Source organism: Anolis sagrei, chromosome 5, assembly GCF_037176765.1.
Source record: "Anolis sagrei isolate rAnoSag1 chromosome 5, rAnoSag1.mat, whole genome shotgun sequence".
NCBI classification, from domain to species: domain Eukaryota; kingdom Metazoa; phylum Chordata; class Lepidosauria; order Squamata; family Dactyloidae; genus Anolis; species Anolis sagrei.
Window position 1 is genome coordinate 160,263,525 of NC_090025.1, and position 27,222 is coordinate 160,290,746.

Genomic DNA, 27,222 nt, shown 5'->3' on the forward strand with positions numbered 1-27,222 from the left:
TCCCCAAGCTTTGTAACTCAATTAGAAATAATATATTCTAAACCTGACAGTCTTAAGTACATCTTTACTAAAGAGTTATATCAGTTTGATATCATTTTTATAATCATGGTGCTGTCCAAAGGAATGCTACAGTTTATAGTTTAATATGGTGCCAAGAATTCTATGCTAGAGATCTCTATGCTCTTGAAGTGTTTTTCAGGCTACCCTGATTTAAGATTCAGTAGCTCTTCTCAGGACATACCGAGCAATTCAAAGCATTCTAACAGCATATTATAAATTCCTCACTAAATTCTATGTTGGGAATGACAACCTTCATCAAGTTTCTCTAGCAATCTGCTCATCTATGATCTTGGTGCTTACTGTTTTCTGAACGTATGTTCTGATGTGCAGCTTCCTTTACTCTAAGGTTTCTGAGAAGTTATAAAAGGGGTTGCAGATCACATGCTTTCTTTTCTGTCCTTTTGACTATGTGACCAGTTGATAGCTGTTTTGTTACAAGAGAGATGCCCTGGCCATCTGGCAATGGGAACATCTCAAAGATATTTGAAACTGGACTGATGAGTTTTTTGTACCCGTGTATGCTGATCACATGAAAGTTGCTAGTAAACCAAATATGTTATTTCCATCAAAGTCTACTTAATTTTTGTCTCTTGAGTGCATGATATGAAACAAGTTGTTTTATGGGAGAATAGTTTTTGGGGCTCTGCTGTTTTTATACACTGGAAAATCTCTGTTTTTCCTGACAGATCAGAGATTGCTCGTTGTTCAGTCTAGCAACTGAAACCATTTCCTTGTATATACTACAAGAGGAGATTCTTGCATACTACAAGAGGAGATTCTGCTCTAAAGGTTTTCTTTGGCTCTTCTCTAAAAAGTTATGTTCTTTAATACTATAAATCCCAAGATGAATTAGGATCAAGTTGTGACTGTTGAAAGTTGTACCGAATGGGTATAGCTATGTGTTGCAGTGGTCTTTAGTCTAAGATCACTGGAAAATTGGGAATTCTAGCCAGCATAGTGAAGTTGTTTGAGTATTGGAATACAATTCTGCAGACCAGGATTTGAATCTCTGCTCAGCTATGGAAACCACTGGTGGCCTTGAGCTAGTCACACTCTTTAACCAGAGAGGAAGGAAATAGCAACCTTTCTCTGAACAAAATGATGCAGGAAATTTGAAGTTTTACTAACTGTGGATGTCACAAATCAGGAACTGGAACCAGGAATCTCACCTGGTTGAAGGCAAGCAACAGATACTTTATTCAATTTGTGCAAAAGGGATGCTCGTACAGCACAGATGCTCAAAGGGTACAAGTGTAAAAGCATAATCATAAGCAGGCTTTTTTATACACAAGAATTCCCATGCATTAACATTGCAATGTTTTGAAACTCCCTCCCTTTCACCTGATTGGCCAGTGCCGAGAAGCCCCCAGTATCTCCCAAGCCTGGTTGGTCAGGAGGTGGGTCTTAGCCGGTGCACACCATGATTTGAGGAAGTGGTGATGATGTAGCTGGGAATCTCCTCCCAGCTGATCAGGGAGGCCCCAGAACTTCCAGTGGGCTGGTGAAGGCAGTCTTGGGGATAGTGAGGTCCCAAAGGGTCAAACCAACCTCTAGTGTGTAGCAATGGAATTCTGGAGACAAAGAAAAATCCAAAATATGATTGACAGAACCCTGTCAAAGAAGAGAATGCGGGTTGTTGTCTCAGCCATCTTCCTATGCTAGGGAGGCAAAGAGTCCCAAAGATGTGTATCATTAATGGGATCACCATCAAAGTTTCACCCTGGACCTTTGTCCCACAGATAGCTGAGATCCTCAATAGGAACTGCCTGGCAGTGGGCAGATGGGCTCCCACTGAGATCCAGAAAGGTCCTTTGTCCCATAGATTATATTCCATCTCCGGTTCTCACACAGGGTGTGGAATAGGTATCTGGAATTTCTCAAGACAGGTCACTGGAGTTCATGGGCTCATGTACATTTGCTTTCATTTCATAGAGTCCAATAGTAATAATAGTAATAACAACAATAACAACAAAAACAGCAACATAATTTTTTTTAAAAGTTCATGTGATGTTTGGTATAGGTTGATAGAGAGGGAAGAGATAAAAAAGTAATTTGCCTTATTTGTTTATATTTTCTTCCCCCCACTCGTGTGCACATCTGCATGTCCACATTAAAAAAAAATAGAGTGATACATAGTAGCAGTGGCTTGGAAATGGAGGTCCTTTGGATACATGTTATCCATTTGGTTTGTATCTTGGCTGGGAGAAGGGAGAGAGCAGGACGGGTGATCTCCATAGAAGCCTTGGAGATTTGCTGGTGTGGACTGGCTCAGGCTGAATATCTGAGCCGGGGGTGGGTGTCCATGTATGGGAGCGTGGGGGCTATGGAGTGCAAGCTGCTGCTGCTCTTGTGGAGGCTCGATGGAGGTCGTGGAGACAGAGGCAGCTTCCAGTTCATCTGTCCTTCCCTCTATGGGAAACGACAATTCCCATGAAAGTTGAACTATGTCTCCTTTTTATTAGGGGTGGGATTGGGGGTCCTCAATAACAAAAAAATTGCTAAGAAAACACTGCTTTATGGCCATTAGAATCCAGAAATTACTTGGAAGCATTCAACAAAAGACCAGTAAAACCAAAGTTAGAAGGAAAGGTATGTAACTACTGATCTGTAGTGGAAAATAAGGCACTGCGTTTCTTTTCCTTGCCTTGTTCTTCTTCCATAGCAGAACATGCTGAGGAAAGTAGAAAGGACTGAACAAGGAACAAACTATCAGAATGTTGTTCCTCCTAAAGTTGTCCCTCCTCCCCTCCAGAAACAGGAAGAGTAAAATTGTCACGCAGAGAGGCCATTTCTTAGAAGAACCCCTTTGACCAGAACTGGAGAGCATTCAGATTTTTTTTTTCTTTTCAGATGCTGCCATGCCCTCACATTTATACATTGTGATTTTACTTTTATGGACAGTTCAATGTGCAGGTAAACAAAGTTTTTTTTTCCTTTAATCTCTTCACTCTTGTATGTATTTAACTATGTAAATAGTTTTTAACTAGTGTCTTAGACCATTAGTTTCCATCTTTCCTACTAAATGTTCCCTCTGTCTTTCTTTTATATATGCATGATTTGCCCCAGTAATCCATTCAAGAATCCTACAAGTTTTCAGAACTTGCTGTACAAAGTGTGACTTTCTATGCAAACAATGAATCGTAAATATTAAACAATGTGTATTGTTGTTTTTCTCCTTAATTAAGTGTATAGTGTTAGTATTATGCCACTTTAAAATGGAATATAGTGTATACTGAATACAAATTTAAGGTGTGTATTAGGTATAATTGCTTAGTTTATTCTCCAGTTAATTGGAGGGTTTTAAAAACTGATTTGTGTTTAATTGTTAAGATCTCAATGTAGTAAAAAAAATACTACAGTACTAGTATTTCTAATATGGCTAAACAGTTTGGCCTTTTGAGGTTTCTGCAATTTCCATTTACAATGTTGTTTCTCCTATTCCTTTAATAAACAATGGTGATGTAAAACCCTGTAAAGAACAGCAGCTGCTTATATAGTGTGAAGCCTGATACCTGATATGTGGCAGATGATGAATTTGTGCTGCAACTGATCAATGATGTAAATGCACTCTCTCTTACTCTGTATAAAGAGCAATTGCTCAGAAAAAAAAGATCATACAAGGCAAGCCTCCATATTACAGGTAGGGATGAGGATGGGGAACAATTATCACCTAATGATTCAATCCTTTACCTACTTGCCTGACTACAAGTTCCATTAAATTAAACATAATTTATTGATAAGTAAATATTCAAGGCAAAATGCTGTAAGTCTGTAGTCCTCAATAATATTATTTGCTGTTGTGTGCCTTCATATTGCTTTTGACTTATGGTGACTTGTGTACTACTATCACAAGGTTTTCTGAGGTTAAGAATACGTAACTTGCCCATGTTCACTCAGAACATTGTTATAGATGAGCTGGAAAATTGAACCCTGATCTCCAGATTTGTAATTAAGTGCTCAAACCATTATATTACACTGCCAAGTAACACTATTATTCAGCAGCAGTAGAGAAACTCTGTACTGAATGGCATTGTATACATACTGAATTGCATTGTATACACAAAAAAACAAGCATTGTATAGTTTGCTTGTTTTTTTGTGTGAGGAATGACTTGAGAAACTGCAAATCGCTTCTGGTGTGAGAGAATTGGCCGTCTACAAGAACGTTGCCCAGGGGACGTTGGAATGTTTTGATGTTTTACCATCCTTGTCAGAGGCTTCTCTCATGCCCCCACATGGGGAGCTGGAGCTGACAGAGGGAGCTCATCCATGCTCTTCCTGGATTTGAACCTCCAACCTTTCGGTCTTCAGTCCTGCCAGTGCAAGGGCTTAACCCATTGTGCCACTGGAGGCTCCTAAATAGTAAAAGTATAAAAAGAATTAGCTGTAGAGTTCAGATATGAAGAGAAACACCCAGCTGATACTTTTAACTAATTACTATTTCTACTGGGTTAGGGTTAGGATTAGTGACAGAGCTCAGTACAGGCAGCCCCCAAGTTATGAACAAGATAGGTTCTGTAGATTTGTTCTTAGGCTGAACTTTTATGTATGTCAGAACAGGTACATTTTTAAGTGTAACACACACACATACTCTCTCTCTCTCTCTGTGTATATATATGCGCATAGGGAAGGGTTAACACCCCTGTGGTGTTTGTTTTGCTGTCTGTACCTGTTCAGAAGATTTTATCACAATTTCTGTCCTTATGGGAATTAGATTTTTTTTAAAGTGGAATTTCCCTTCCTAGGGGTAGATTTCTCTCACTTCCTGTTGCCTCAGTGGTTTGTAAGTCTGATGTTTGTAACTTAGGGACTGCCTGAGTATTTCTAAAAAACCGAATAACACTTTTCTCAGGGTCACTGAAAGCACACCTCATTTTGCTTTTCTCTCCTGTATGTGTATGTAGCATAGTAACTTACCTGTGTTGTACATGATACAACATTGTACATGACAATATTGCAGGTTCATTCGTACAACTTACTCTCCCCTGCTTTGTGGAATTATGTTCATGGACATAGGTGTCAACTTTAATACTATTACCCCCACTCACCCCCAGATTATTAAAGGCTGACCTACTTCATGTACCCTTCACTATGAGTTTAGAAATTCCAAGAAAATATTTGTTGTTTATAAGTAGAATGGGATAATGATTTCAGTGAACACGTCCTTGGATTCCTGTTAGGCGCTGTTTATGGATTTATAATTGGAAATGAATAACTAATCCTTCTGTGGCCCTTTGATGTATTTACGGTGGTGAGATATCTTCAAAAAAAGTACGTAAGAAGAGACCCACAGGAGTTCCATTAGTACACAGCCTCACAGAGCACTGGCAAGTAACACACATTGAGCATCGACCTACTTAATGTATCCTGCAGAATGAGATAAAAATAGATGCTATGCTATACAAAATAGTCATTTTTGAGAATCGCTTCCCATTCCTATTGTCTTTCTGTTGTTGGACTGTAATACTCTATTCCTGCAAACGAAGTAACCAGTCTGTTTCCGCCCACTGCTTTCCACACACCAGAATTTCAGACAAACCCGGGGGGGAGAGGGAAAGAGGAAGTCTGTGGTTACACAGATGGCTATTTCCCATAATACTTGAAGATACAAACAATCATATTTTGTTAATAGCCTCCATTTTTGGAAATGGAAATTAGGAAATACTGGTCACTCACCCAGGATCCAGAACCGTTCAGAGAAGGAGGTTCGTGGTGGGTGGGAGCTCCATAAATGTGAGATATTGAAAGTACTGTATAACTGGACAAGTACAATGTATAAGTACATTGGATTGATATCCTATGAGGAAAAAAGGTGGGGATTTTAAGGTAGATAAATACAATTTTAGGTGAGCAGAGATTTCAAAGAGACAAGTACAAGAAGTGAAAGAAAGGAGAAAATTACCAAAGAGGGGATACAAATTAATAACCAGTACAGGCAGTCCCCAGAGCCCCTGGTGGCGCAGTGGGTTAAACCACTGAGCTGCTGAACTTGCTGATCCAAAGGTCGCCGGTTCGAATACGGGGGGCGGCATGAGCTCCCGCTGTTAGCCCCAGCTTCTTCCAACCTAGCAGTTTGAAAATATGCAAATGTGAGTAGATCAATAGGTACCATTCCAGCGAGGAGGTAATGGTGTTCCATGCAGTCATGCCAGCCACATGAGCTTGGAGGTGTCTATGAACAACATTGGCACTTCAGCTTAGAAATGGAGATGAGCACCAACCCCCAGAGTCGGACATGACTGGACAATGTCAGGGGGAAACCTTTACCTACAGGCAGTCCCAAAGTTAAGAACAAGATAGGTTTGTTCTTAAATTCTATTTGTATGTAAGTCAGACACCCTGTATGCTGCAAGCAATGGAGATTTGCCACCTCACACTCCTGGTACACAGGGCTTCCTTCTGTTTCTGTCCATTCGCAGCTGTTGCCTCCACTCCAAATTTCAAGAAAAATATTGACCAAGTAGTTCCTGTTTGTTATGGTCTCAAATTCTACTTTTGGACGCATCAGGAAAGTAATCGTACATTTCAAAAGGCCACTGTTTTAATGCCTTTTGATAGTGTGACAGCAATTGGTATATTTGGAACCACTATCATCACTGCACCAGAAAGGCATAGGGCAATTGGAGCATGTCAAAAGGGCCAATTTTCATCTCTGGGAACATCCAAGACTTCCAACCCATAAGCCTGCCCAGGGGGGAATAGTCATCCCACACCTCACACTGTCCCAACTTCCCCTCTATCCCATCAGACAGGGGAAAGGGTCGGTAAGCCACCTCAAATTGTCTTTCCTTATGGAAAGACAAGAAGCCTCTCGTCATGCACTGCCAGCTTCTTTTCAGTGGTGGGTGTTTTTCCCCCCATTTTGGCCATGGTGCCATCTCGGAAGTACTTATAATGGGTGTGATAGTAACCATTCGGCTCTGTGGCTGAAATTGAAAAACCCTGTTGTCACCATCGAAAAGAAGCCCGTGCAAAGAGGTCACAGGTCATTGCAAGCACTTTGCCAACTTTCTCTACTGTCTATCACTTACAAGGCATTTCCTTATGTTATTTATTTATTTCATGATTGATTTTTATTTATACCCCATCTTTCTCCTAAGATTGAGACCCAAATCAGCTCATAATATCAAACCAATATAGTTAAAAGCATATTAAAATATTGAAATAGAGTTAAAGTATTTACAATTATTAATACAATTCAGTTAGAATACAATTAAAATAAATAACAGGGTTAAATTCATTTATTTAAAATATTTGTACCCCGCCTGTCTCTGCAAGTGGATCCAAAGTGGCTTACAATGTGTAAACACACAATTCAAATGTTAAAATATAGATTCAAAGGTAAAAACTTGAAAAAAACATATATTCAATAAAATCAATTACTGCCTCCCCGAACCAGCCCCCTCATATACAGACAAACACCTTAGAACTCCACCCTATCATCCAGTTAAAAGCCTTTTTAAATAGAAAGGTCTTGACCCCTTTCTGGAAGCTTAATAGGGATGTTGGCAGCTCTTAATTCTTCTGGGATGGAATTTCAAAGTGCTGGTTCTGCTTCTGAGAAGGAGCCTTCTCTGGTTCTATGCAAACGCAGGTTGGAAAGGGCTTGAGTAACAATGAGGGTCTCTCCACTAGATCTCAGCACACTACCCGGAATGTATAGGGGGACACAGAGTTCCAGTTAGGCTGGACTTAAAGACAATTGAACTTAAAACAATGAAGCACTCAATAGCCCGTTCTTTATAAACATGGTTTTAAAATCCTGTCTGAAGAAAACATTTTCACCGGTAGGCCAATGGGAAGAAGGGAGTTCCAGAGTCCAGGGGCAGACACTGACAAAGCCACCTCTCACATCCTTACCAACTGTTCATGTGATGGTGGTGAGACAGATTATCTCAAAGCCTAGTCTGGCTCATACAAGGAGATATGAACTGTCAAATGGACCTGAGTTAAACAGGGCTTTATAGGTCATAACTAGCACTTTGGATTGTGTTTGGAAACAAGCTGACAGCCGGTGAAGCAGTTGCAGCAAAGGAGGCATGTGATCCCTGCAGTCACCCCCAGTTAAAATTTTGGCTGCAAGTCTTTGCACCGGCTGGAGTTTTTGAACACTCTTCAAAGGCAGCCCCAAATGCATTACAATAATCTACAAGGAGGGTAAGTAAGACATGTATCATCATAACCAGATCCATCATGTCAAGGTGCTGAGAAATTCCTGTATGACCTCAGTCCACTGACCTATGAAGTAAGCCAACATTGCTCTGGTTTCTTGCTCCATCACCAGCCGCTTCCTGAAAAATCATACTGTAAGTTGGAACACTCAGGAAAGATTGTGTCCCCTGCCCTGGCCAGAGAGCTGAATTAAGACCTTAAGAGACCCCAAGCACTTAAAAGATCCGGTGCTCCCATATATTGCTAATTCAAAATATAAACAGTAACAAACCATAAAACAATATTTTACTGTAAGAAAGAAAAGAATATTTATTTTTGTATATTTCCACTTTATATTTGAACTACAAAATCTTCTGTTATTTTGTGGGAACCTCTTTTTGCGGAACCTGGTTCAGCTGCACCATTTGCAGTTTTGCACCATATGGTCCAAGGTAAATCTGGCAATGGAAAATCTCTATGGATTGGCCTTCCCTTGATGTCCTACACATGTGCTGTTTGGCTTACCAGTAATTATTAGTTCAGCCCTGCTTGACCATTTCTTCACTTCAATTATTAGACAGAGTTTCAATGGAATTGTCTGCCAAGGTGACAGGAAAGGGTCAAGAATAATTAGGACTCCACCTGGATCCATCAACCTCCTGAGGCAGACCATCTTAATCAGTCTCTGACTATTGCAGTGGTTCAGAGTCCCAGGGAGTCCAAATCAGTGGTTCCCAATGGGTGGTCTGTGGAAGAACTAAAATATGGTCCGTGGCCTCACCATTACCTCACAGTTGCAACCAGAGCAGCTGGTCTCGTGAAACCCTCTTATAGTGCCGAGGCTTATTAATATGGTTTTCTGTGGATGAGCAGATGGCGACTATTGGATGGTATATGTTCTGTGTCAGAAACTAGAGCTGATGTGGTCTATCCAATGCAGTTTTCTGAATCAGTACCCCAAATAACTAAACTGAATCTAAAGTTGACCAAAAACTGATTCGTAACCCTTTTGATATTAATGATGGAGAGTGGTCCCTGGTAAAAGTGGTCCCTGGTCAAAAAAAGGTTGGGAACCACTGGTCTAAATCCACCACAGCATGATCACCACAACATGATCATCATCATCCTATCACAGAAAACAATGTCCAGAATGTGCCCAAAAGTATGATTAAGTCCAAATACCAGTTAGGGAAGAATCATGGTTGACACCGAGGCTATGAAATCCTAAACTTCTCCTGACAGCAGAGTCTCAGTGTGAATGCCAGAACTACTAGCTGCGAAGACTCCAACATCAAACCCGTGACTATCTCTGCTAGCTCAGGAAGGCAGTGGGGTGGGTGATACAGCAACAGAATCCCCATTCCGTCCTGATTACCTACTTTTAGATATACACACTCACATCCTGCAGACTGAGGAATAAGTCTCTCAGAAGTGTATTAGGTGAAAGAAGGAAGGCTGGACTGGATGACTCTTGCTGTCTTTCCAACATTATTATTCTACAACAGAGAGAAAGAAACTGCTTAAAGTTTCCTTATCTGTCTTAGTGAACTGAATTTTTAAGCACTTAAATCTGAGACTTCTGCAAGAATTCACATGAGAATCAATAAACCAAAGAAAGAGGTCAGATTTTTTTATTTTTAACACTATAATCTAGATTGTATCATGAACTGGTGCTTAATTTGACTGCAGTTATTTGTGGTATAAACCGTCTAACTGTTACCATTTTGTCATCTTATCAATGAATTTACATGTTGTGATATTTATCTTCTTTTCGTATTCAGGATACATGTTAAAATTCATAGATATAAAAGCAACAATCTAATTGTCTGTTTTGTCAAGTTCTTGGGTAAAGTTATGAAAAACATTTTTTTTAATTTAGCAGAACATCTCAGTCTACAAGACACATCCTTAATTCAGATCGCTTTTATCAACGAACCTGTTGATGTAACTTGCAGAGCTACCACGATGTGTAAATCACCACAATCAAATCTTGAAATCTGGTATAACCAAACAGATGAATCAGGCAGAGAAAAAACTGTCTATAAGAACAGCAGCATCAGCTTGAAATGTACGGTGAATCAAACGTGGGCAAAGAGTTTCAACGTTCACATCATGCCTGCTAACCATGGCTCTGTTACTGGTTTCTATGCATGCAAAGCAAAGTTGAACTCAGAGACAAGTAAAGGAAGTGGAACATTTATCCGTTTCAGAGGTAAGCTAAACAAGAGCTAATTTGGAATTCTGGTATGAAGGGATTTTCAGGTTATATTTCCTCCATATGAACATGGGGGAAATACAGATTCTGAAGGGAAGTTGCTATGTATTGTCGAAGGCTTTTGTGGCCAGAATCACTGGGTTGTTGTAGGTTTTTCAGGCTCTATGGTCATGACCGCATCTTCTTCCACAAACCTGCCCGATCTCTTCGATCTTCGGGGGAGGTCCTCCTTTCACCCCTTCCCTTATCAAAGGCTCGACTTGTGGGAAGCCCTAAATGCTTTGGGGACAAGATATCTGAAAGTTATCTGAGGCCCCTTCTACACAACCATATAGTCCTGATTATCAAAGCGGATAATTTACATCTGTTTCGAACGGGGTTATATGAGTCTACACTGCCATATAATCCATTTCAAAGCATAATCGAGCACGGTTTGTGTCCTTTTTAAGGGCATATGCCGCGGCAATAAAAGCCGCAAAGAAAACTTTCTTTGCGGCTACTATTGCGTCTGCAAGGAACCGTCCGGCGGAGTTGTTCCGGATTGTCAGAGGTCTTTTAACTCCCGCCACCTCAGGCGGGAGCCCTGACAATTCGGCCACACGCTGTGAAGCATTTGCTCGGTTCTTTGCAGACAAAGTCGCTTTGATCCGTTCCGGTCTGGACACCATATTAAATGCAGTCTCCGAGGATGTGACACGAGCACCTGCTTGTCCTATTTTGATGGATTCGTTTCAATTGGTGAAGCCCGAAGATGTGGACAAGATACTTGGAGGAATGAGGCCTACTACGTCCATCCTAGACCCCTGCCCATCCTGGCTTCTGAAGGAGGCCAGAGGGGGATTGGCTGAGTGGGTAACAGTGGTGGTTAACGCCTCCCTTTGGGAAGGCAAGATTCCAGCGAGCTTAAAACAAACTATCATAAAACCGCTGTTGAAAAAACCATCACTGGACCCCACTAGATTTGACAACTTTCGGCCAGTTTCCAATCTCCCCTTTTTGGGCAAAGTCATGGAAAGCGTAGTGGCCTCACAACTCCAGGTATTCTTGAGAGACACGGATTATCTGGATTCGGCACAGTCTGGTTTCAGACCGGGACATGGTACTGAGACGGTCTTGGTCGCCTTAGTGGATGATCTGCGCCGGGAGCTAGACAGGGGGAGTGTGTCCCTTTTGGTGCTCCTGGACCTCTCAGCGGCCTTCGATACCGTTGACCACGGTATCCTTCTGGGGCGTCTTGCGGAGATGGGCCTCAGGGGCACTGTTCTACAGTGGCTCTGGTCATTTCTGGAGGGTCGCACCCAGAAGGTGTTATTGGGGGACACCTGTTCAACGCCACAGCCTTTGACTTGTGGGGTTCCACAGGGCTCTATACTGTCCCCCATGCTGTTTAATATCTACATGAAGCCGCTGGGTGCGATCATCCAGAGTTTCGGGGTGCGGTGTCATCTGTACGCAGATGATGTCCAACTCTGTCACTCCTTCCCACCTGCTACTAAGGAGGCTGTCGAGGTCCTGAACCGGTGCCTGGCCGCTGTAATGGTCTGGATGAGGGCGAACAAATTGAAATTGAATCCAGACAAGACAGAGGTACTCCTGGTCAGTCGCAAGGCCGAACAGGGTATAGGGTTACAGCCTGTGCTGGATGGGGTCGCACTCCCCTTGAAGGCGCAGGTTCGCAGCTTGGGTGTGATCCTGGATTCATCGTTGAGCCTGGATCCCCAGGTCTCAGCGGTGACCAGGGGAGCATTTGCACAGCTCAGGCTCGTGCGCCAGCTGCGCCCGTACCTTGGGAAGTCTGACTTGGCCACGGTAGTACACGCTCTGGTCACATCCCGCCTTGACTACTGCAACGCTCTCTACGTGGGGCTGCCCTTGAAGACGGCCCGGAAGCTCCAGCTAGTCCAGCGCACGGCAGCCATGTTACTAACAGGAGCGGGACGCAGGGAGCATACAACGCCCTTGTTGTACCAGCTCCACTGGCTGCCGATCTGCTACCGGGCCCAATTCAAGGTGCTGGTGTTGGCCTACAAAGCCCTAAACGGTTCCGGCTCAAAATACCTGTCTGACCGCATCTCGGCCTATGAGCCCACGAGGACTTTGAGATCGTCCGGGGAGGCCCTTCTCTTGATCCCGCCTGCCTCACAGGCACGCCTGGCGGGGACTAGGGACAGGGCCTTCTCGGTGGTGGCCCCCCGGCTGTGGAACACTCTCCCTGTGGACATCAGACTGGCGCCCTCCCTTATGACATTCCGCAAGAGACTAAAGACGTGGTTGTTTGAGAAGGCGTTTGAGTAAATGCTGCAACAATTGGCAATGACGATTGGAACGGAACATGGATAACGAGATTTGGATTGTGATTCAATGATGAGACGTCGCGAATGATTTAGTGTAATTGTATTATTGATAGTGATGTTGTTTATTGTTGTTTGTGATATTGCTTATGTTGCAAATTGTACCTGTTTTTATATGTTGTACACCGTCGTGAGTCGCCCTAGGGCTGAGAACGGCGGTCTACAAGTGCAGTAAATAAATAAATAAATAAATAAATATAATCTGGATTTTATATGGCAGTGTAGAAGGAGCCTGAAAGTAGGTTAGTGGGTACATGCAACTGGACTTTTTCTGTAGCAGCTCCTCAACTGTGAAACTATCTCTACTGAAGGAGACTAGGCTGGCCCCATCTTTTTATAGCTTCTACCAAGTGGTGAAAACAGTGCTCTTCCTCATGGCATTCTCTTGCTGACATTGCTGTTTTTATTTTAAAACTAGATTCTAGGATAGTTTTTAGACAATTCTGGAATCTATAATCTTTTCAGAGCTTTAAAAGATATTTTAATGTGTTTTAATTTTTATCTCAGCATTAATAGGTTTTTATTTGTTTGTTGTCTTAGGAACCCTTGTAGGTTGGGAGGCAATACGGAAATACTATATACAGTACAAACAAACAAACATATAACAGATCAGTATACATCTTTATACAGTGCCATCCACCTACATGGTTATTGTTACCAGATTCACCATGAATATTGCTATTATATATGTGTTAATTCTATAGAATTTATCTCAGCAATTAAAACCTTCCTTTTCCTTCCTTTCTGTTTATTTCTTTACAGACAAAGGATATATAGAACCATTTCCTACTACATGGGTTTGTCTGATCACTGTCACTGTTATTTTAGCTGCCTTAAGCATTGGGGGAACAGCCTTGCTATTCTGGAAGAGAGAGGCAAGTTATCAAACATACCCTTCATTAACTCCATTAAGTTGTACTTGTAACTACAAGGCAAAGGTCTGCAGCAAAAGCCTCCCATAGCTCATCTTGCCATTTGGAATTACAATCATCACATGGCTCAAATAAATCTTAGTTGGCAAATTAAATTAATGTTACTTATAGAATCACAGAATCATAAATTTGGAAGAGACCACATGGGCCATCTAGTCCAACCCCCTGCCATGTAGGAAAAGCACAATCAAAATACACCCGACAGATGGCTATCCAGCCTCTGATTAAAAGTTTCCAAGGAAGGAGCTTCTACCACACTTCACAGGGAGTTTCACTGCTGAACAGCGCTTAGAGTCAGGAAGTTCTTGCTAATGTTCCCTTTCCTGTAATTTGAACTCATTGCTCCAAGTTCTAGTTTCCAGGGCAGCAGAAAACAAACCTCCTGCCTCTTCCTTATGACATCCTTTCACATATTTATACATGGCTATCACATCTCCTTGATTACAGTTCATCAGTTCAATTGGTGATTTGATCAATTACTGCCACACAAATATATATAGGACTAAAATTAACAGGGTTAAATCCCAATATAGGCACATGCAATTGGACTTCCCCACCTTCTTCTCAACAGAGGCCCCATCAAAGAAAGACCCCTTGAAAAATGTTTGGAGACACTTTCTCTTCAAGGAGTCTTTCCATCCATTTAGAGTAGATCCTAAAACCTAGTACTTTTGAAAAATCTTTTTTTTTAATTGTGAGTGTATATGTTACAGTAGTAGATGATCCTCTTGAAAGAGGCCTGGTCTCTATTTAGTGATGGTCCTTGTCAGCTGCAGTTTTATAAGTATTTGTGTGATAGTTATTTATTAAAAAAATGTGTCAGCTGATTTAGCAGAGATGCCTTTTTGGTTAGATCTCAGAGACTTATGACACATCCACACTGCAGAATTAATGCAGCTTGACACCTTTTCAACCACAACAGCTCAGTGCTTTGGAATCCAAGGTTGTAGTTTGGCTAAAGAAATGGCAGAAATGGCTAAAGACCTTGTAAAACTACAACTCTTATGATTCTATTGAGCCTGGTGATATCAAATTGCATTCATTCTACAGGGTAAATGACACCCCAAATAATTTAACCTGCAACTTTATTGGGGAGCTAAACTGATTGTATATATTTCCTGCTTGCCCAGAAATAAATGACTGTTCTTGCACACCACTTTCTGACAGAATCTGTTCATATCGGTGGGGGGTTCAGGGCAGCCTTTAGAGTAGAAATAAAAGCCCTGTGAACCCTCCTGTGAAACCTGTAAGCAATATAATACCAAAGTAAGAGTGAAGGGAATAACTCAAATTTCTGATGTTTGGAATGAATGAAGGCACAAAGGCTCTGGAGTAATTAATAACAGGACTACATGTCAATACCTCTGGAATACTGATCTTGTATTAGGATCATTGAGTTCTAGATGAGGGCCACATAATTCAGAATATCAAGGCAGGTAATCCACATTATTGGCTTTGAGCTGGATTATCTGAGTCTATACTGCCATATAATCCACTTCAAAGCTGATAATCTGGATTTTATATAGCTGTGTAGAAGAGACTTGAGTTTAGGTTGGTATCTCCACAAAATGTAGTGTGACTTTTATTTGTTTCCAAAAACTTTTGAACAAATTGGGATGGCATAAAGGACAAACATTTGGGGAGAATCAAAATCTTATAAATTGTGGATTTATGTGTCACTGTTGCTCCAATTTATGTCCTCATGAAAAGGTGGTGTGGCCTGAGAAGAACCGTGTCAAGAAATGCCCAAATAAAAAATCAACACCACAGCACACTTCGGGCAGCCTGGGACCTCCTGAATCCATGTATACTGTAAGTATCTATTGTGGTTTTTAGCTCAATAAGAATTTTTCCTCATATTGTTGTTGCTGCCAAGTTGACTTCAAGTCATGGTGAGTCTATAAATGGGAGACTGTGAAGTTACCCTGTCTTCAATAGCCTGCTCAGATCTTGCAAACTCGGGGCTGTAGCTTCTTTAATTGCGTTGATCCATCTGTATTATATTCTTCCTCTTTTCCCACTGCCTGCAACCTTACTAGACATGATTGCTTTTTCTAGTGAGTCACATGTTCAAAGTGTGACGTAATGTAAAATAAACCACGTGTAGTTCATGTTTGGTCTGTCCACACACTATCTTGCCAGAGAAAGAAAATATGCCATGAAGGTGAACAGTAAAGAACAAGTAGTTTACTCTTCTTAGTTCAGAACAACATATGTATAATGTGATCAGTTGCATCAACTCACATAATGTTCTTTTATGAGAGAATTAAAATAGTCTTCCTTTGTCCATGTAGATTAATTCCTTCAGCAGCTCATGAAACAGGAGAGCACACTCCAAACTCTCTCTCTCTCTCTCTCTGAATCTCTCTTCAAACTGTCTGTCTCTGAACATTTACCTAGCTCAAGCCTGAACAAAAATGTAACAGTAACCAAAAGTTCCAGGCTTAGCCGTTTCCCTGGGCATTGCCAAAACAATCAGCGTCATGAATCTTATTTTACTGTTAACACACACATACATTAACTGATTCCTTGTATGCTCCAACACAAAGTACAACAGCCTTAGTTTAGTCATCTTGGGTCTAAGGATTGCTCAGGCTTGATTTATTCTAGAAGCCATTTGTTCGTCCTGCTAAGCAAAATTAACCCATGCTCAAGAGTCAAGGAGTACTGCTTTTGATTTATACATGAGATTGAATTATACAAAAGTATATAAGATATTTACATAGTATTTTATTAATAAAAAGGAGCAGGGGTTAGAAAGGGGACTGAGATGCCCTTCAAACCCTGCTCTTCCTCACCCTTGCCTGAAGTAGTGTTGGTGACATGAGTAACACGACCATGTGTCCATTGAATCAAAAACTAGCCCCAAGCCTAAAGTCAGCATGCTGTTTTCTTGTATCCATTCCTGTATTTTTTCATTATTTTCCTCCTTCCCTATCTTTCCAATGTATTTATAGTAGGAAGCTTGATTTTTGGAAATGCTGCCCATTGAAGTGAATGGTAGGAAACTGAAACCATGACCGCTCGCTCTTTAATTTTTGCTGCATCACTGAGCCATCTTGCACTCCTCTGTTAGTGCCACCTGTCTGTCCTGCCTGCTAAGTCCTTCCATCTTCCTGTTGCCAAGGGAACAATCACCATGACAACCAGTTACCATAAACATGCATAGAAAAGTCTTCTGATCGCTTATTGGTGGGAGACATTTGTAGCATCATTAAATCTGTCAAACATTTTTAGTAGTGAGATGTTTATCTTTCTTCATGCACTTCATTTGCCAATGCTTCTGTGTAGTCAGAGTGAGAAGAATACCGAAGCTTCTGCTTTGGAACAAATTGCTATAAATTGAGGAGACTAGGAACATAACACTATTCTGTGGCTATACATTCTGCTGTGGGGGTGAAAAGAGCAGCGCCGTCTCTTTCCTCCTCTGTGGCCATCAGTATAGAGAAGTAAGAAAACCCTGAGACTTATACATATATGCAAAATTATTGCCCTATTTAGGGGACGGGATTTGCCTTTCCTTGAAATTGATGCTTGTGCTATGTAATGCAACAAATAAATACATTATATATTTAAATCATCTTATTTCTTTTTGTCTTAAACTATCCAGGGTGTAAACCTATACAGTGAATAAGCCCCACTGGGCATGATGAAATGTACTTTTGTGTAAATATTCATGTGTTTGGAGTGCTAGTTATTTAGTTCTACCTCTGTGTCAGTGGGAATGAATTATTTCAAATTTGCATATTTTAAAAGATGATTTATGAAGTGCTAGAAGATTCCAAAAAGAGAGCGAGAGGGAGACGGTGGGCTCTTGGTATTCCATGGAGTTTGATTCCAGGATCAACCATAGATACGAAAATCTGTGGATGCTCAAGTCTTATTATAGTGGCAAAGTAAAATAGTGACTCTTATATAAAATGGCAAAATCAAGGTTTGCTTTTAAAAATATTTTCAAGCTGTGGATGGTTGAATCCATGGGTATAAATGGTTGATTGTACCATTTATACATTAAGAAACAAACCACACAGACATAAAGGCTGGAGTGACATTGCCAAATAATGCAGTTTCAGAATGCACATTAATTGCATTGAACTGGGTTATAGGGCAGTGTAGACTCATATAATCCAGTTCAATGCAGGAACTGCATTATATGGTAATATAGATCCAGCCAAAGTAGGCTTTTTCCCTTTGTTTATATACCATGGATTAGTAGTGATTTCTCCAAGGAAATTGGTAGCTCTATTCTATTATACAGCAATAATTAATGTATGAATCTGTTGGAGCATGTAAGAAATCAGTTAGTGTGTGTGTGTCAATGTAAAATAAAATGCACAAAACTGATTGGTTGGGCTACGCCTGGGGAGCCAACTGAGCCTGGGACTTTGGATACTGTTACAAGCTTGAGCTATGGAGGTGCTTGCAGAGAAGCAGAGAGAGAGAAAGTTTGGAGTATACATTTGCTTCATGAGCTGCTGGAAGGAATCTTTCCACATGGACAAAGAAAGACCATTTAAAATCTCTCTAAAGGGACATTATGTGAGTCGATGCAACTGATCATACGATTGTACATATGTTGTTCTGATTTATGAAGAGTAAACTACTTGTTTTTATTGATCATCTGCATGGCATATTCTCTAGCAAGACAGGGTGTGGGCTGATCAAATGTGAACAACATGTGGTTTATTATGCCACAGATTCTCCCTCACTTCCTTAAAACAACCCTATGGCTTACACAGTAATGCAAATCCCAAAATCAGTGATATTTATATTAGGGCAAGGGCCATTTCTGTGTCTGTGTTGAAGTTTTACTAAAAAATTGGCACTTCTCTAAAACTGGGCTTTGATTTTTTACTAAGATTGCTTGATAAACTCTTAATAGGTCTACTTTCCCTTCCATTTTTCCAACTGCATGTTTTTTTCCCATTTGCTCATTTGTGTCCCATTCTATTCTAACAACACTCATGTATACAAAGCAACACTAAAGACATACAAAGGGGGATGAGGACAAAAGTGAATCTTTCTGTTGAAAAAAAGTTACAGTGAGGGAGGGCTCCTTTATCAAGGAAGTCCATTGGATATCTTCCACTGCCAGGGTTATTGGAAACTTTTGGCAATTCAGAGTATTAAACCTTGAAATGGGACATTCAATTGTGAGGGAGGTCCCAGGATCAGGGCAACTTGATACTACCAAATCTTGACAGATGTACATAATTTAGGATAAAATGCTATGACATGCTTTAACTAAACACAGCTGGATTCATTCTGAATAATTATAATGCATAGGATTGTGTTCACTCAATTATTTCCTTCTTGACTAATGACAACATGCCCCTTGTTTCTTGTTTCCCTTTTAAGAGTATTTTATTTGGGTCTAAATAGGTATAGAGTATGGTATATTGCTACATGATATCCTATCTTACATGTATATGTCAATGAGAGAGAATTATATTAATGAGATCACAAATATAAAAATAAAAATATTGCTGAGATGTATTTGAATGAATCTATTCTTCATGTACAATGAATATGGAATACATCCCTTATTCTCTTTCTCCAGGATTTAGAACCCCACCAACCTGACGTCTATTTAGACTTTGAGAAAAAATTAAGTAGCCCATTACACACAGCGATGCCTACAACTAAGGTGAGTCAGACATGTTTGTCCTTGCTCTCTTAATAGTTCCTTTTTGGATTTAGCTGCTGTGCCAAAATACACTAAAAGCACTAGAACCCATCTGCTTGGAAACTAAGCAGAGTCAGCTTTCACTAGTACTTGGATAGGAGGAAGTCAACAAATACAGGTGCTATAGACTATATTTTAGAGGAAGGAATTGATAAAATGACTTCTGAATATTTCTTGCCTAAGGAAATCTTACCAAATTCACAGAGAGAACCATCTTAGTGGTAGAGCCAAAGTGATCATGTGAAGAATTCTTCCTCTGGAGTAGGTGGATTAGATTACTACAACGCACTCAAGGTGGGGTTGCCCTTAAAGATAGTTCGGAAACTCCAACTAGTCCAACGGGTGGCAGCCAGATTACTAACTAGAGCAACATACAAGGAACAAACCACCACTCTGTTATGTCAGCTTCACTAGCTGCCGGTCCATTTCCGAGCACAATTGAAAGTGCTGGTCTTGGCCTATAAAACCCTGTACGGTTCCTGTCCAGCTTACCTGTCCAAATGTATCTGCATCCTGCCCCGGAATTTAAGATTGTCCGGGGAAGCCCTGCTCTCGGTCTCGTCCTCTTCGCAAGTGCATTTGGTGGGGATGAGGGATAGGGCCTTCTCAGTGGTGGCTCCCGCCTGTGGAATGCTCTCCCTAGCAAGATTAGGTTGGCTCCATCCCTCCTCTCTTTTAGAAAGAAGCTCAAAACATGGTTTTGGGACCAAGCATTTGGACAGTAGGTTTGGCAGTAATCATAATGTTGGAATTTTGACTATGACAGGCTTTGGACTGGATCATCAGTTGCTAAATCAGACTTTGATTCGGCTACATGATAATAACAATGTTTTAATGTATTGTCGAAGGCTTTCATGGCTGGAATCACTAGGTTCTTGTGGGTTTTTTCGGGCTATAGAGCCATGTTCTAGAGGCATTTCTCCTGACGTTTCGCCTGCATCTATGGCAAGCATCCTCAGAGGTAGACTTTGCACCTTCATGATTAATCAATACCATTCAAGCTTGCTTACTGCAAAATTCACACATGATACAAACAGACAAGGGCTCTTTCTCCCACCCTGGACATTCCACAGATATATATGCACTCCACTTGCTTCACTGTCAACAGAACCTCTGAAGATGGCAGCCACAGATGCAGGTGAAATGTTAGGAGAGGATGCTACTGGAACATGGCCATACAGCCCAAAAACCTCACAGCAACTCAGTGATTCTGGCCATGAAAGTCTTTGACAACACATTAAATATACTTAATGATGATAGTGATGATGATGATAGTGACTTCTAACATTTTACTGTCAAGTTATCTTTTTCTGTGTACACACGAATGCATAAGTACATGAGTACACACATAGATCTTACAGTAATACAAATGGTGCAACTAGGCATCCAACAATAGTTATAACAGTTTTCTGATCTTTAAAATTTTCCTGAGCTCTTCATCAGCTAAACCCATCATTATTGTTTCAAGACTCTTATACTTTTAATTAGCACTCAAAACACTGGAATACATACACAATCAAAATCTCTTGCTTTTTGTTTCTTCCAAAATGAAGCACATTTCATTATAAGCTAATTCTTCTAACTCAAGTTAGAAAGAGAACATTTGGGCTTCGTTGTCATTTTTCTGGTGCCTTGTTTCTATGTTTGGCACTGAAAATGTATAAAGGTTGCCAGAGCAATTCTCTTTAGACAAGACCAATTGGAATGCCAGCTGCTTAATTTCCAGATTATGTCTATATCGCTCTTGGGGCCAATTTGGATGGTGGTTGTTGGTTTGAAAATAGCAGATGTGGAGTCAACTGCGTATCGGCATAGTCACAAAAATATAATGTGAAATAGATCTCACTCATGTACTAAAATGGATTCCAGAGTATGCATATCAGAGCGTTTGGGAGAGCCTGGATTGTGGCTTATTGTCATGCTACATAGTTTGCAGAAATTTGAATGCAATGCTCACATCTACCCGACAAGTAGCCTGTGAATTGCTACTTGACAATGTTAAATATATAAGAAGAAATTAGGGAAAAACAGAAGAGAGGTCCTAAATATTTTTGAGTGAATGGTGATGTGTGTATATATGCCTTCAAGTTGCTTGTTGATTTATGGCAATCCCATGGATTTAATAGGGTTTAGGCCAGGAGCACTGACATGGTTCTTTTTTCTGATCCCTGTAGATGGCTTCCCATCCAGGTACTAACCAGGACTGCCCTTGCTTAATTTCTAAGATCAGACAAGTGTTTTTGGGGTACAAAAGAACGATTTTAAAGAAATAAAGATATAATCTATGCTAAATACCGAATATCATTTATAGTTACACTCATCTTTCCTTTCCTCATGATGCTCAGTTGCTGTGGAGATAGAAATTAAATATGATGGCAGAAATCCTATTTGAAACTGATCCTATTTCTGTCAGCATACATATGCAACAGTCTGCAAGGGTGAAAACAGCAAACCAGGTGTTAGTAGATTTCTCCTAGTGCACCCCACGATCAGTGGCCAATGGGGATATAGGGGGTTGGACTTACACCTAGAAAGTGCAATGCTTTGACTCTTTGCTTTGCCACAGCTTTGGGATAAAAAAGATAGTATCAGCTGAATTAAAATAGACCCTCTTCAATTTGAGGTTTTATGAACACCTGGGAATTGCATTGGTATGTATGGCCCCCACAGGTAAAAATAAAATCGCAGACCTGGATTATTTATCCTCCTGCTTTCTATGGAAAGCCTAAAAGGACTTGAAAATTCTGTTCTATCCTCAGTTTTAGAAAGCTAGTTAATCATTTATTTTGGCAAGCTTTTGGTTGAAACTTCTCAATTTGCCAATATTTGCCGAGAAGCTGGTTTTTTGGGGCTAATACATATTGATGATATTTCTAATAGCTATTTTTAATTGCTTTCCTGTTTTTATGCATTTTATTATGTACTTATTTGTAATTTTGTGCATCATCCCTGAGGGTTCATTGCAAGATATATTTTAATACAATGGATTTTTAAAAGAGTGGTTCACATACTGCACTCACTGAACTTTAATTGGATTATTTAGGCATGCAAAAATAAATTTATGGGGAGCACTGTTTATCTTGTGAAGACATAGTAAAAGAGAACCACAGGCAACATGAATAAGGAAAATATCAATATGGAAAACATGTACTTTTTAGAAATACATGGTTTCTTCCATTCTAAGATGCAATTCCCCTGTATATAAACATCTCTAGAAATGGTGTGCATCTTATAATTGCGGGTATATCTTACGTATTTTTTATATTAGTGGTGGTACTGAAATTAAGGTGCAATCAGTGGTGTCTTACAACTGAAGAAATACAGTATAACAATATTAAAATATGATTGTGTGCAAACATTATGAAGATTCCTTACCTTGCAGCACAAGGCCTTGTAGGGATGCAGACCAATCTGAAAGACCTGTCTCTAGATATCCATGGATCAAAGAGGCTCCCAGCTTAAAAGCTGGTTGATAGAAAAATAAAAACTGCATGTGATCCAATGGAATGCGCAAGGAAAAGAGGAAACACATCTGAATATACTAAAACAATTGTATTTTCATTAACTAAAAAAAGGATGTTTTGTGTGCTCTTAAGCCTTTTCCAGGAGGCCATATAAAATTACAGACAACTTATAAATATATCTGCTTGTATTAAATATCTCTACATTGCCTATAGCTGTACATGCCTAATTAGAATCAAAACTTCAGAAATACCTGTATCAAGAACCAATTTTTGGGCCCCGAGACTGAAAATACATGGGACTATTCATCTCATAAAATAATATACTTTTGATGGTCCTTTTGATATTTGAAAGGAAACAATGGGTAAGGATCTCAATGCAATAGTTTCTAGACATCCTATTTTGCTAGTTCTAATAACATTCCTATTTGGGTAGGAAGAATATTCCTCTGTTCAGTTTCCTGAAGTGTTTAAAATACAATTAGTGGTGGTTAGATTTAGAATACGTTTCTGCACATGTCACAGTGACCAACTGAAGGTCATTGAGACCTTGGGGATCGTTTTGGCAAAAATCTTGTTTACCATTAGGATTTCATTAATGGAATGTTCTTTAACTGAGTGACTAGTGAAAAGTTGGGTCTTTTCTTATAGAAGCAGAATAATTTATTTCACTATATGATATAGTCACTATGCCCTTCATAGTAAAGTGATTCATGCTATTCATAATAAAAGATACTTTTCTTCTTGTTTCCACCAAATGTTTTATGTCTCAACAGGTAATAAAAGGAGAAATCCAAGATGTGTATGAGAACAATAGTATAGATGTGTATGAGAACATCTAAAAAAAGAGACTGCATTGTACAAATCTAACAGCCGACACCGTTCAAAAGAAAGGTCCACATTGCCATTGTAGTTCAACGTGGGACAAGCACCCTGTCATATAAGCAAAAGGACAAATTGATAGAACAGTAACCAGGGAACACAACTGGAGCAGGCGAATACTCTGTGACAAGCTAATAAAGTGAGAATGGGAACTACAGACAAGAAGAGCGATTTCATAGATTAAATGTGGAATCTCCATCACTTGCCATCATGATTTATGTTTTCAGTTCTAGGGAAAGCTGTTTAGAACAAATCCTGCAAATGTTTGCCTTTATGGAATCCAAAAGCAGTATTTACAAGGTTGTCCTGACTAGTAAATACAGCTTTAAAAAATTAAGTTTTATTGCACATTGTGAGTGAAAGCAGCCTGGTGGAAATGATTTTTTTTCTGCTGAAGACAGTACTGTACTTTTAAACTGTTCATTATTTTCTCTAATTAGAGTAATGATAGACTCAATGCCCTAGAGGTTACATCATGTAACTTACATGTATGATTTTTTTTTTTTTTGCTTGTAGGAAAGAGGCAAAGAAATCTAACCAACTGTTGACTAATCTGATATGAGAAATGAATAAGAAAGCTTGGGATGCATTGTCTCAAATTTATGTGTGAAATCACCTCACTCAGAGATTAAAATTCATGCTGACCTTATTTATTTCATTTTAGACAATTTGCTGTACTTGCAAAACAGCAACTCTTGGTTTTAAAACCAAGGTAAAAAAAGTAAATGTTTCCCCTGACATTAAATCTAGTCGTGCCCAGCTCTGGGGGGTGGTGCTCATCTCCATTTCTAAGCTGAAGAGCCGGTGTTGTCCATAGATACCTCCAAGGTCATGGGGCCAGCATGACTGCATGGAGCGCCGTTACCTTCCTGCAGAACAGTATCTATTGATCTACTCATATTTATATGTTTTCAAACTGCTAGGTTGGCAGAAGCTGGGGCTAACAGCGGGAGTTCAAATTACATCTTATGGTGTTTTTTGCAATCTGTTATACACACACACACATACCGTATATACCTGAAACCAGGTGCCATTTTGTTTTCACTATTGTTTATAAGTTTTTTTAGGATCCTTTTCAGCTTAATATTTAAAATGATATGTGTTTCAATGTTAATATTTTTCAGGTAAGTCCACTTAAAAAGCAAACCCCAAGATGGGATCCACCAAAAAAATAAATTATTGCAGATAGATCTGTCGCTATTGAACAAAAAGGTAGATGCTAAATATTATAAATTGGAATGGAAAACCAGAGTCAGGTAATCTAATTTGCACCGAAACTGTGTTGTAGATGCTACAGAAGAAAAGCCATGTTACTTGGTTGCAATAAAGACCAATTGGGGATGTTAAAGCTGACACATTTATTGATCAGATGTAGATACAGCAGGAAGTATAAAATATTGTGTATGTTTTAACCATTAATTAATGAAATACACAATGGGTCTGATGGAAATTAGCTGATAGATGGAATACAATGCACAATCTAATCGAATTCTGTTCAACTGGCACTGATATTATTAGGAGCTAGGCATGTTCCTTTGTGGATCGGAAAGCTTGACTAGATTGTGTTCTAAATATGGATAAGCAACAGTGCTCCTATTAAAACTGTCAGGAGCACATTGACAGAAACTTAACACTTCAGAAACAGCAGGCAGCAGCAACAGTACTGATAACGACAGCAACTACAACATGGTTAATTTTCATACATTAGCATCCCATAGAAATTTATGAACTGGACAGGATTTAGAAGAGATAATGTATTTTTAGGAGAAGAACCTAGAAAGTGGTCTTTTTCAGTTTAGAAAAATCAGGCTGGTTTCAAAAGAGACTATGGCAATGCTGAAATCTTTAAAAAGTTACAATAATAAAAGAGGGGTGGGAATATTTACCAAGGAACTGCGAGAAGGGACAAGGAAGAGTCAGGAACAAGGATGACACAATGAAACAAAATATATAGGGCAACTGTAGGCTCTTGATCCCCCCGCCACACACACATTAAATGCATGTAGCTTCCACTCACTGCAATACACACACACACACACACACATACACATAGAGAGAGAGAGATTTGGAAAAGGTGCAGAAAAAGACAACTAAAATTATCATGAGCTGGAAAATCTGTAAGGAAAAGTTGCAGCATTTGAGTTTTAGTTTTACAAAAAAAGTGCATGACAAAATTATATATAACTATAGAGGGTGTGGAAAAAATACTAGAATCCAAGCTGACCCATCCATGATCCCATGCCAAAGATCAGGGCAGCCAAGATTTCTTTGTATTTGAACCCACTGAGGAATCACTAATCCAGTGGTTCTCAAACTGTGGGTCCCCAGGTGTTCTGGCCTACAACTCCTAAAAATCCCAGCCAGTTTACCAGCTGTTAGGATTTCTGGGAGTTGAAGGCTAAAACATTTGGGGACTCACAGGTTGAGAACCACTGCACTAATCAGAATTGTCCTAGTTTATAGCTAGATTTACATTGGCTTAATATGGTTTTATATATTTTTGTTCCTATATTTAACAATATTTCATTTATTATTTCACTATTTTTGTCATAGTAGTTGTATTATTAATTGTTTTAGTCATTGGTACTGTTGTTACATTGTATCCTGTTTCAACTGTTTTGTACAAAATAAATGCAAGTATGGTGAAGTTTATAAGGAACTGCCTGTCCAAATGCTGGGGGGCATGATTTTTAACACTGATTAGAAAGTACTTCTTATGCTATCTCTGATTATGATCCTCCCAGAAGGGAAGAAAGGCAGGATTTAAGCTGCCCCTCAAGCCACCAGGTGGTGCCCTTGATTCTCACTAGTTAACTTCTTTGTAGGACTTTACCTCTGCCAAAACTTAGTCATCTTTTCCACTAAAGGATCTATATATGTTCCTTCCACTGGAAATACAATCAACTTAGTTATCTGTTCATATTGTTTTACATACGAAATTTTATTTTGTATGAGTAGAAACAGAAGCTTTACCAAATGTCATGATACAGCATAAGAGAACAGTTTCAGAAGAGTGGCTATTAGGGGTGAAATGTTTTCTCCATAGTTCATACCATTCATTTCTTTAAGGTCTCTGATGAAATGTATGTAGAGAATGGAACAGGCATTCTTATTTCAGAGGCAAATATGGAAAACGAGCTATTCTAATGATTAGAACAAGACAGCAAATACAGTAGTTTCCTTAGTAATGAATGGCCTTCTTTAAATTGCTAAGTGTACTGGAATAAAAAAACAATAGTTATTTCATGCCACTTTGAGAATGAAGCTTCAAAGCTCTTTGTTTCGTTCAGGAATCAGCAAGATACATCAACTGACAGAACAGCTTCTGCCCAAAGAGCTAGAAAAGAATGTTTTCCCTTCCTCATCAGTCTCCCATGTACCTCAGAATCTTACTCCGGAATACCAGGAAACCCTCCAGAGATCATTGAGAAGCACTGAGAGCTGTGGGAAAGAAAGATCTAATAGTGCAGCATCTCCTTGCTGGA

General features: G+C 39.8%; 1 protein-coding gene across 3 annotated transcripts; it reads left to right on the top strand.

Moving 5' to 3' along the window:
• The first annotated feature begins 179 nt into the window (after positions 1-179).
• Positions 180-26,248, top strand: NFAM1 (NFAT activating protein with ITAM motif 1). Of its 3 annotated transcripts, none has more exons than XM_060777163.2 (6): positions 180-2,973; positions 10,090-10,422; positions 13,539-13,651; positions 15,419-15,520; positions 19,269-19,355; positions 23,632-26,248. In XM_060777163.2, the coding sequence occupies exons 1-6, from the start codon at positions 2,919-2,921 to the stop codon at positions 23,695-23,697; spliced, it is 756 nt and encodes a 251-aa protein (XP_060633146.1). In that variant the 5' UTR covers positions 180-2,918; the 3' UTR covers positions 23,698-26,248. The 3 variants fall into 3 exon arrangements, with proteins under 3 accessions (XP_060633146.1, XP_060633147.1, XP_060633148.1); XM_060777164.2 differs by having other exon boundaries at positions 10,093-10,422; XM_060777165.2 differs by having other exon boundaries at positions 10,166-10,422.
• Positions 26,249-27,222: the final 974 nt, after the last annotated feature.

Coding starts and splice junctions, on each gene's coding strand:
- NFAM1 (XM_060777163.2), top strand. CDS start 2,919: ATGCCCTCACATTTATACATTGTGATTTTACTTTTATGGACAGTTCAA. Junction 10,423..13,538: donor AACATTTATCCGTTTCAGAG/GTAAGCTAAACA, acceptor ATTTCTTTACAG/ACAAAGGATATATAGAACCA. Junction 13,652..15,418: donor TGCTATTCTGGAAGAGAGAG/GCAAGTTATCAA, acceptor CCTCATGAAAAG/GTGGTGTGGCCTGAGAAGAA.